The 9,609-nt window shown below is 66.4% G+C and overlaps 1 protein-coding gene across 1 annotated transcript in view; it reads left to right on the top strand.

Annotated features, from left to right (window-relative positions):
• The first annotated feature begins 1,373 nt into the window (after positions 1-1,373).
• Positions 1,374-9,609, top strand: part of C31H2orf42 (chromosome 31 C2orf42 homolog) — a 12,508-nt gene continuing 4,272 nt past the window's right edge. Inside the window, exons 1-8 of the mRNA XM_054174909.1 lie at positions 1,374-2,238; positions 3,248-3,364; positions 3,952-4,053; positions 4,937-5,041; positions 5,872-5,979; positions 7,086-7,186; positions 7,662-7,827; positions 8,384-8,566. Of these exons, the coding sequence (XP_054030884.1) occupies positions 1,383-2,238; positions 3,248-3,364; positions 3,952-4,053; positions 4,937-5,041; positions 5,872-5,979; positions 7,086-7,186; positions 7,662-7,827; positions 8,384-8,566 (1,738 nt within the window). The 5' untranslated portion in view covers positions 1,374-1,382. The remainder of the gene's footprint in view (positions 2,239-3,247; positions 3,365-3,951; positions 4,054-4,936; positions 5,042-5,871; positions 5,980-7,085; positions 7,187-7,661; positions 7,828-8,383; positions 8,567-9,609) is intronic.

Below are 9,609 nucleotides of genomic sequence, written 5' to 3'. Positions count from 1 at the left end.
AACCCCATGGCTTGGGCTGTGAGGGTGCCCCTGCCAAATGCTCCCTGCTTTAGCCTCATTTTTATTCCTCAGACTGGGAACTAGCAGGTGCCAGGGTGGAGGTGTCAGGGTCTGATGCTTCCAGGGTGTCCATAATGGACCTGTGGAGAGGGCCAGAGGAGGCCACAGCAATGCTGGCAGGGCTGGAAAGGCTCTGCTGTGAGGCCAGGCTGAGAGAGCTGGGGTTGTGCAGCCTGCAGAAGAGGAGGCTCTAGGAAGACCTTCTGGTGGCCTTGCAGGACTTGAAGGGACCAAAAAGGGAGCTGGGGACAGAGTTTTGAGCAGGTCCTGACAGGACAAGAGGGGATGGTTTGAACTCAAAGAGGGAGAGGAGGAGAACATTTTTTATGTGGAGGGTGGGGAGAGCCTGGCCCAGGCTGCCAGAGAGGTGAGAGCTGCCCCAGCCCTGGCACCATCCCAGCTCAGGTTGTTCAGGGCTGTGAGCAACCTGCTCTGGTTGGGGATGTCCCTGCTGGCTGCAGGGGGCTTGGACTGGATAGCCTCTAAAGTTCCCTTCACCCCAAACCACTCTGGCTTTCTCTGCCTTGCCAACCTTACCCCTTGGCACACTCAGACTTCACAGCTCCCGGGAGCTCAGGGCTTGGAAGGGACCTCCAAAGATCTCCCAGCCCCAGCCCCCTGCCAGAGCAGGAGCAGAGAACCCAGCCCAGGGCACACAGGAACACATCCAGACAGGGCTGCAAAGGCTCCACACAAGGAGACTCCACAGCCTCTCTGGGCAGCCTGCTCCAGGCCTCTGGCAGCCTCCCAGGGCAGAAGTTCCTCCTCCTGCTGAGCTGCAACCTCCTGTGCTGCACTTTCCATCCCTTGCCCCTTGGCCTGTCCCAGGGTGCAGCTGAGCAGAGCCTGTCCCCTCCCTCCTGCCCCCCAGCCCTCAGCTCTTGAGAGCCATTGAGCAGATCCCTCTCAGCCTTCTCCTCTCCACACTCAGCACCCCCAGGTCCCTCAGCCTCTCCTCCCCAGGCAGTGCTGCAGTCCCTTCAGCAGCCTTGCAGCCCTCCCTTGGCCTCTCTCCAGCAGCTCCCTGTCCCTCTTCATCTGGGGAGCCCAGAGCTGGATGCAATGTTCCAGGTGTGGCCTCAGCAGGGCAGAGCAGAGGGGGAGGAGAAGCTCCCTGGCCCTGCTGGCCACACTCCTCTGAATGCCCCCAGGACCCCCTTGGCCTTCTTGGCCCCCAGGGCTCATCGCTGTGCCCTGCAGCCCTTGCTGCCCAGAGCAGAGGAGGGAGGCAGAACCTCCCTGGCCCTGCTGGCCGCAGCCTCGCAGCCCTCCCTCGGGCTCACGCTCAGCTCCCCCTTGTGCCCCGGCAGGTGGGGCCGAGGATGGAGCCGGCCTCGGTGAGGAGCAAAGTGCCTTCCTTCCTGTCTGACCTGGGCAAGGCCACGCTGAGGGGCATCAGGAAGTGCCCTCGCTGCGGCACCTACAACGGCACGCGGGGGCTGAGCTGCAAGAACAAGAGCTGCGGCACCGTCTTCCGCTACGGCAGCCGCAAGCAGCCGCCCCTGGACGCCGTCAGGATCGTCACCGGCTCCCCGCTGCAGGTGTACTCGGTGCGGCAGCGGGAGCGGGGGGCCGAGCAGCGCGGCTTCGTGGAGCTGGGGGTGTCGGAGACGGCCATCCAGACGCCGGAGGGCACCATCCTCACCCGCCTCAGCTCGGGGCGCTGCCACCTGCCCTCCTGCCTGGCGGCGGCCGCCCAGGGCGCGCTGGGCGAGCAGTGCCAGCACGTCAAGCTGGCCCTGGGCTGCCAGACGGAGGCCACCCCGCTGGCCCTCAAGAGCTCGGTGCTGCACGCCGTGCAGGCCTCCCCCGAGGCCAAGGAGAGCCTCTGGCGGCTGGCCACGGAGCCCGGCGGGCCCCTGGTGCAGAGGGTCTCCAGGGACGTCCTGGTGGTCAAGTGCAAGGCCAGCCGCAGGCACAGCCTGGGCTACCTCCACGCCTCCTTCGCCCGCAAGCTGGGCCCCAGGTCCCCGGGGGACCCCAAGTTCTCCTGCTCCTGCCAAGCTTCCGAGGCTGGCAAGGGTGGCACGGCCCGGGAGGAGGGGGAGGAAGAGGAGGAGGAGGAGGAGGCCAGGCCGGCCCCGCGCTGCGTTCACTTCCTGGCCTGCATCTGCGCCTTCGCCAGCGACGAGAGCCTGGCGCAGGAGTTCGCCGACTTCCTCAGCGCCGATGCTGGGGGTAGGTGGGGGGCCTCAGAGGGGCTCTGGGGGGACCCTGAGGGGGTCCTGCCCTTCCCTGGCGCTGCTGCCGCCGCCTCGGCTCCTGCTCCTCGCTGCCGCCTCCTCGGCCGGGCTTCGGGGTCCTGCTCCCCTCCCTCTGTCAGCAGAGGGCTCTGGGGGCAGCCCTGGGGGTGGGTGGGTGGGGGCTGGGTGGGGAAGGGGCTGATGGCCAGCTCCAAAGAGCGGTGGGGAGTGGAGCTGATCGGTGGCTGCTCAGCAGTGGTGGTCCCCAGGTCGGTGCTGGGAGCACTTCCCTCTGACAGCTTCATCAATGGTCTGGGTGAGGATCCAGGCTGCCTCAGCCACGCTGCAGCTGCCACCGGGCTGGGTGGCATGGAGGGCATGGAGGCTCTGCAGGGGGCGCTGTGCCAGGCTGGGTGGATGTGCCAAGGCCAATGGATGAGGTTCAGCAGGGCCAAGGGCTGGGTCCTGCCCTTGGGGCACAGCAACCCCGAGGAAGGCTCCAGGCTGGAAAGTGCCTGGTGGGGAAAAGGCCCTGGGGGTGCTGGGTGCCAGCAGCTGGAGAGGAGCCAGGGGGTGCCCAGGTGGGCAAGGAGGGCACCAGCAGCCTGGCCTGGAGTGGGCAGCAGGGCAGGGATGGTGCCCCTGGGCTGGGCACTGGGGAGGCCACAGCTTGAGGGCTGGGCTCAGTTCTGGGCTCCTCACTCCCATGGGGAGCTCATGGGGAGCCCCTCTCCCAAGGCAGGAGTTTGGTCAGCTGGGGGGGCTGTGTCTCCCCCCGGATCCTCCATCTCTGCCTTTAGGCACCCAAAGGTGAAAAATCCCCAACCTGGTGAGGTAAAATCACCACCCACCTCCATGTGCCCCCTCTGGAAATGCACCTGCAGGGCTGGGAGGGCTGTGGGGCTTCTCTGAGGGGGGTTGGAGGGTCTTGGGGGGGGGGGGGATGTGAGACCCCCATGTCCCCTGGTTGAGGTTCTTTGGGGGACTCAGGCCTCTTTGTCCAGGTCTGAAGGGACTCGTGGTGCCTCCATTGGTCAGCAGCCCCCAGGCCACCGTGCAGGCTGGGGGAGAGGTGGCTCCAGCCAGGCCCAGGAAGAGGAGAAAGGAGGGGACAGTGCCTGGTGAGTGTCTGTGGGACAGGAGGAGACAGGAGCTGAGGCCAAAAGCCATCACCTGGCTGGCATCACCACAGGAGAGGTGGAGAGGGTTGGGTTTGGTGGTGACAAGGTGGAGAGGGTTGGGTTTGGTGGTGGGAGGGTGCAGAGGGTTGGGTTTGGTGGTGAGAGGGTGGAGAGGGTTGGGTTTGGTGGTGAGGAGGTGGAGAGGGTTGGGTTTGGTGGTGAGGAGGTGGAGAGGGTTGGGTTTGGTGGTGAGGGGGTGGAGAGGGTTGGGTTTGGTGGTGGGAGGGTGGAGAGGGTTGGGTTTGGTGGTGAGGGGGTGGAGAGGGTTGGGTTTGGTGGTTGGAGGGTGCAGAGGGTTGGGTTTGGTGGTGGGAGGGTGCAGAGGGTTGGGTTTGGTGGTGGGAGGGTGGAGAGGGTTGGGTTTGGTGGTGGGAGGGTGCAGAGGGTTGGGTTTGGTGGTGAGGGGGTGGAGAGGGTTGGGTTTGGTAGTGAGGGGGTGGAAGGGGCTGTGGTGACAGCCCCCCATGGGCTGCCTGCAGACCCCCAGGACTTGTGCACTGCCTCCCTTCCCTCCCCCAACCCCTCAGGGGCACAGGCAGGCAGCCCTTTGCTGGCTCAGGACCCAGCTCACAGCCACCCCAGGAGGAGCAGCCTGAAGAAGCCAACTGTCACCTCCCTGAAGAGACAAGGTAGGACTCAGCCATGCCAGGGGGTGGCACAGGCTGGACCCTCACAGCTCTGGGCTTTGTGCCACCATAACCCCTGGGGAGGGCACAGCCAAGCCTGCTCCATCCATGGCTTGCCCTGGGAGGTGAAGCTGGGCTTGGGCACCTTGGTGTGGCTGTGTCTGGTGGAGCTCAGGCTGCTGGTGTGGCTCTGCCTGGCTGTAGCTGTGGCTGTTGGAGGGGGACAGTCCCAGTGTCCTGCCAGGGTGGCTCCTTGGTGGTCTCTGGGCAGCCTGCTCCAGGCCTCCAGCACCCTCACAACAAACAACTTTCTCCTCAGGGGCAAACAGAACCTCCTGGCTGCCACTTTGTGCCCCTTGGCCTGGCCCTGGGCACCAGTGAGCAGAGTCTGGCCCCAGCCTCTTGCCCCCCACAGCTCCTTCAGCTCTTGCTGAGCATTGCTCAGCTGCCCTCTGGGGCTGCTCTTCTGCAGGCTCTCAGCCCCAGGGCTCTCAGCCTTTGCTGCTGCCAGAGCTGCTCCAGGCCCCTCAGCAGCTTCCCAGCCTGCCCTGGACTCTCTCCAGCACTTCCCTGTCCCTCTGCACCTGGGGAGCCCAGAGCTGGAAACAGGGCTCCAGATGTGGGCAGTGTAGAGGAGCAGGAGAAGCTCCCTCTGGCCACCCTCTTCTCCATGGCCCCCAGGACACCACTGAGGCCTTCTTGCCCCCCAGGGCCCACTGCTGGCTCCTGGGCACCTTCCTGCTCCTCCCTGGAGCTGACTCCCAGCAGGTTCCCCTTCCCTGTTCCTGCCGCTGGAGGTTGTTGCTCCCCAGGGGCAGGACCCTGCCCTTGCCCTTCCCTTGCTGCCCCCCTGGGGGTTCTGATTCCCTTCCCCATTGCCTTGCAGGCTGCAGCCAGCTGCTGGATGAGTCCCAGGTGTCCCTCTCCTTCCAGGAGTGGCTGGCCAGCGTCACGGAGCGCATCCATCAGACCATGCACTACCAGTTTGAGGGTGAGGCTTGGCCCCAGTGCTGTGCACCTCGAGATGAGGGTGGTGGAGACTGGCTGAGAGAGTTGGGGTTGTGCAGGCTGGAGAGGAGAAGGCTCCCAGGAGACCTCATTGTGGCCTTCCAGCATCTGCAGGGGGCTCCAGGAGAGCTGGGGAGGGACTTCTGAGGCTGTCAGGGAGGGATAGGACTGGGGGGGATGGAGCACAACTAGAAGTGGGGAGATTGAGATTGGCTGTGAGGAAGAAGTTGTTCCCCAGGAGGGTGGTGAGAGCCTGGCACAGGCTGCCCAGGGAGGTGGTGGAAGCCTCCTGCCTGGAGGTGTTTGCAGCCAGGCTGGAGGTGGCTGTGAGCAACCTGCTGTGGTGTGAGGTGTCCCTGCCCATGGCAGGGGGCTTGGACCTGGCTGAGCCTTGAGCTCCCTTCCAGCCCTGACAGTTCTGTGGTTCTGTGCTGAAGCAGGCCCAGAGGTGCTGCAGGGCTGGGGCAGCTCCAGCAGGCTGCCTCCTGGGGCTGGCACTGCTCAGGAGGAGCTGAAAGGGACCCATGAGGATCACCAGGCCCAAGGGCCTGCTCCTCAGACAGCACAGCAGGATGTGGTGGGAGGGAGGAAAGGCAGCAGCTCCAGGTTCTGCTGCACCATGCCCACAGAGAGGACCTCCAAGCCTCTACACTCCAGGAGATGCTTCAGTGGGAAGGTGGTCAGGCACTGGCCATGCCCTGGCAGGCCACCACTGGAGCCTCCAGCTGCAGAGATGATCAAACCTGGGGCAAGAGAGCTGCCAGCAGCCCCTGCCCTACCCTCACCTGGTGTCTCTTCCCTTACCTCCCCCAGGCAAGCCAGAGCCCCTGGTGTTCCACATCCCCCAGGCCTTCTTCGAGGCCCTGCAGCAGAGGATCTCCAGTGGCAGCACCAAGAAGAGGCTTCCCAACTCCACCACAGGTGAGACACTGCTGCAGGCTGGCAGTGCCCAGCTCCAGCACAGGTGAGACACTGCTGCAGGCTGGCAGTGCCCAGCTCCAGCACAGCTGAGACACTGCTGCAGGCTGGCAGTGCCCAGCTCCAGCACAGGTGAGACACTGCTGCAGGCTGGCAGTGCCCAGCTCCAGCACAGCTGAGACACTGCTGCAGGCTGGCAGTGCCCAGCTCCAGCACAGGTGAGACACTGCTGCAGGCTGGCAGTGCCCAGCTCCAGCACTGCTGAGACACTGCTGCAGGCTGGCAGTGCCCAGCTCCAGCACAGCTGAGACACTGCTGCAGGCTGGCAGTGCCCAACTCCAGCACAGCTGAGACACTGCTGCAGGCTGGCAGTGCCCAGCTCCAGCACAGCTGAGACACTGCTGCAGGCTGGCAGTGCCCAGCTCCAGCACAGGTGAGACACTGCTGCAGGCTGGCAGTGCCCAGCTCCAGCACAGCTGAGACACTGCTGCAGGCTGGCAGTGCCCAGCTCCAGCACAGCTGAGACACTGCTGCAGGCTGGCAGTGCCCAGCTCCAGGAATCTGTGGGGGGCACCTTACTCTGCTGAATGGTGCCCAGGGCCAGGCCAAGGGGCACAAAGTGGCAGCCAGGAGGTTCTGTTTGCCCCTGAGGAGAAAGTTGTTTGCTGTGAGGGTGCTGGAGGCCTGGAGCAGGCTGCCCAGAGAGGTTGTGGAGTCTCCTGCTGTGGAGAGCTCCCAACCCCCCCTGGGCACTGTGCTGCTGGGCAAGCTGCTGGGGGTGCCCCTGCTGGGGCAGGGGGCTTGGGCTGGGTGAGCTGCAGGGGTCCCTTCCCACCCCCATGCTGGGGTCTCCCCAGGCAGTGTCACTCCACCACCTCCCTCTGACGCCCGGGGCCAGCTGAGCCTTCCCCTCAGGACCAGCTCCGGCTCAACGAAGGCCTGGAGGAGCTTCAGAGCCGTGAGCCAAACCACCTGGAGCTGGGGCTGGGCCACCAGCTGGAGCTTGGGCTGGGGTCAAAGAGGAAGATGGGAGAGAAGGCAGCAGAAAGGCCCAGCTGAAGCTGTGGTTTTCTCTTCCCCCTCTCCCTTTGCCCTCCCCCTGCCCGCAGCGTTCGTGCGCAAGGACGCCCTGCCCCTGGGCACCTTCTCCAAGTACACCTGGCACATCACCAACATCCTGCAGGTCAAGCAGATCTTTGACACACCTGAGGTAAGGGCTGGGGCAGGAGGCCCCACAAAAGCCCCCCACACAGGTTTCTCACCCTGCTCCCCACCCTGCTGCTCCTCACCTTGGTGCTTCCTCTCACCCTGCTTCTCTCCCTGCTTCTCCCCACCTTGGAGTTCCTCCCCCTGCTTCTCCCTCCCCCTGCTTCTCCCTCCCCCTGCTTCTCCCTCCCCCTGCTTCTCCCTCCCCCTGCTTCTCCCTCCCCCCTGCTTCTCCCTCCCCCTGCTTCTCCCTCCCCCTTGCTTCTCCCTCCCCCTGCTTCTCCCTCCCCCTGCTTCTCCCTCCCCCTTGCTTCTCCCTCCCCCTGCTTCTCCCTCCCCCTTGCTTCTCCCTCCCCCTGCTTCTCCCTCCCCCTGCTTCTCCCTCCCCCTGCTTCTCCCTCTCCTCGCTTCTCCCTCCCCCTTGCTTCTCCCCCCCTCTTCTCCTCACCCTGGCCCTGCCTCTGCTGCTGTGTCCTCAGCTGCCCCTGGAGGTCACTCGCAGCTTCATCCAGAACCGGGACGGCAGCTTCGAGCCCTTCAGGTGCCCGCGGGTGGAGGTGGAGACCATAGCCGAGGCCTATGCCCCCCCCCTGGAGAAGCAGCCCCCCATCCGCCCCCTGGAGCTCAAAACCTTCCTCAAAGTGGGTGAGTGGGCAGGGCTCCCCGGGGGGGCACCACCTCCACAGCCCCTCCTGCACCCCTCAGCTTCTGCTCTCCCTCAGGGCAACCAGGAAACAGCAGCACCCCCCCGCCCCCCACCCCCAAACACCCAGCCCCAAACACCCAGCCAGGCAGGGGCTGGGGGGGAGGGGACACAGGACAGGGACACCCAGGGAGGTGTTGGGGGGGACACAGGACAGGGACACCCAGGAAGGGGTTGGGGGGGACACAGGACAGGGACACCCAGGGAGGGACTGGGGAGGGGGGCACAGGACAGGGACACCCAGGAAGGGGTTGGGGGGGAACATGCATGGGGGGTGGGGGGGTGGAGGGCAGGCCAGGGCCACCCAAGGGCGGCTTTGGGAGGGGTGGGGGCAGGGGAAGGGCGCAGGGCCAAGCAGGCAGGAAGCGAGCAGGGGCGAAAGGACCCAGGGACCCCCAGGCATGGATTGGGGGCGGGGGGGGGGGGGGGGGAGAGGGGACATGGTGGGGTGGGGGGGCACCCACCCGAGGTCCCCCCCACTCCCTGTGCCCTCCCCAGGCCACACCTCCCCTGCCCAGAAGGAGCCAACTCCCTTCATCATCGAGTGGATCCCCAACATCCTGCCGCGGGCCCGCATCGGGGAGCTGCGCCTCCGCTTCCAGTACGGGCACCACGGCAGCGCCCCGCCCGGCAGCCAGCCCCGCCCCGCCCCGCCCAGCGCGCCCCCGCCGCTGGAGCTCAGCCCCCTGCCCCCCATCCCCTTCCCCTGAGCCCCCTGCCCACCCCGCGGCCAGCCTGCCCCCGCTGCAGGAGCCCAAACCAGCAGCAGCCCCCCCAGTAAAACTGCAGCTTGCTGCCTGCTCTCGGCCTCTGCACACGGGGGGGAAAGGGGGGGCTGCACAGGGGGCTGGGGGGGAAGGGGGGCTGCACAGGGGGCTGGGGGGAAATGGGGGAAAGGGGGGCTGCATAGGGGGCTGGGGGGAAAGGGGGGGCTGCACACAGGGGGCTGGGGGGAAATGGGAGGGGGGCTGCACACAGGGGGCTGGGGGAAAGGGGGGGGGCTGCACACAGGGGGCTGGGGGGAAATGGGAAGAGGGGGCTGCACACAGGGGGCTGGGGGGTAATGGGGGGGGGCTGCACACAGGGGGACTGCACTCGGGGGGACACACACACTGGGGGGGCTGGGGGGAAAGGGGAGGGGGCTGCCCTCTGGGGGACTCACACACGGGGAGGGCTGGGGGGGAAGGGAAGGGGGCTGCCCTCTGGGGGACACACACACGGGGGGGGCTGGGGGGAAAGGGGAGGGGGCTGCCCTCTGGGGGACACACACACGGGGGGGGCTGGGGGGAAAGGGGAGGGGGCTGCCCTCTGGGGGACACACACACACGGGGGGGAGGCTCCCACCAAAGCAGCACAGCCCGGTGGGGCTGCAGCCAGCACTCAGGGGTTGGGAGGGGGGGAGGGCACCTAGGGGGGCACCCAGGCGGTCAGCACTCACCTACAGGCCTGGAGGGGGGGGAGCAAGCCACCCCCACCCCTAAAAGGGGGTTGGGGATCCCCACCCTCCAAAGTCCAGCATCAGCTTCCAGGTCCTGGGGGAAAGAGTTGGGGGGGGGGTGGGGGGTCAGATGATCCCAGCACCCACCCAGGGACCGGGGGGGGACACCTTCTCCAGCAGCCAGGGGTGGGATAGGGGCTGGGGAGGCCCAGCCAAGACCACCACCCCCCAGGGCAGAAGTGGGGGTGGGAGTCTGCAGGGGTCTGTAGGGGTCCTCAGGGGTCTG

This window comes from Dryobates pubescens, chromosome 31, assembly GCF_014839835.1.
Source record: "Dryobates pubescens isolate bDryPub1 chromosome 31, bDryPub1.pri, whole genome shotgun sequence".
Taxonomy (NCBI): domain Eukaryota; kingdom Metazoa; phylum Chordata; class Aves; order Piciformes; family Picidae; genus Dryobates; species Dryobates pubescens.
Note: the sequence above shows the minus strand (reverse complement) of the source record. Positions and strands in the feature narration are given on the sequence as shown.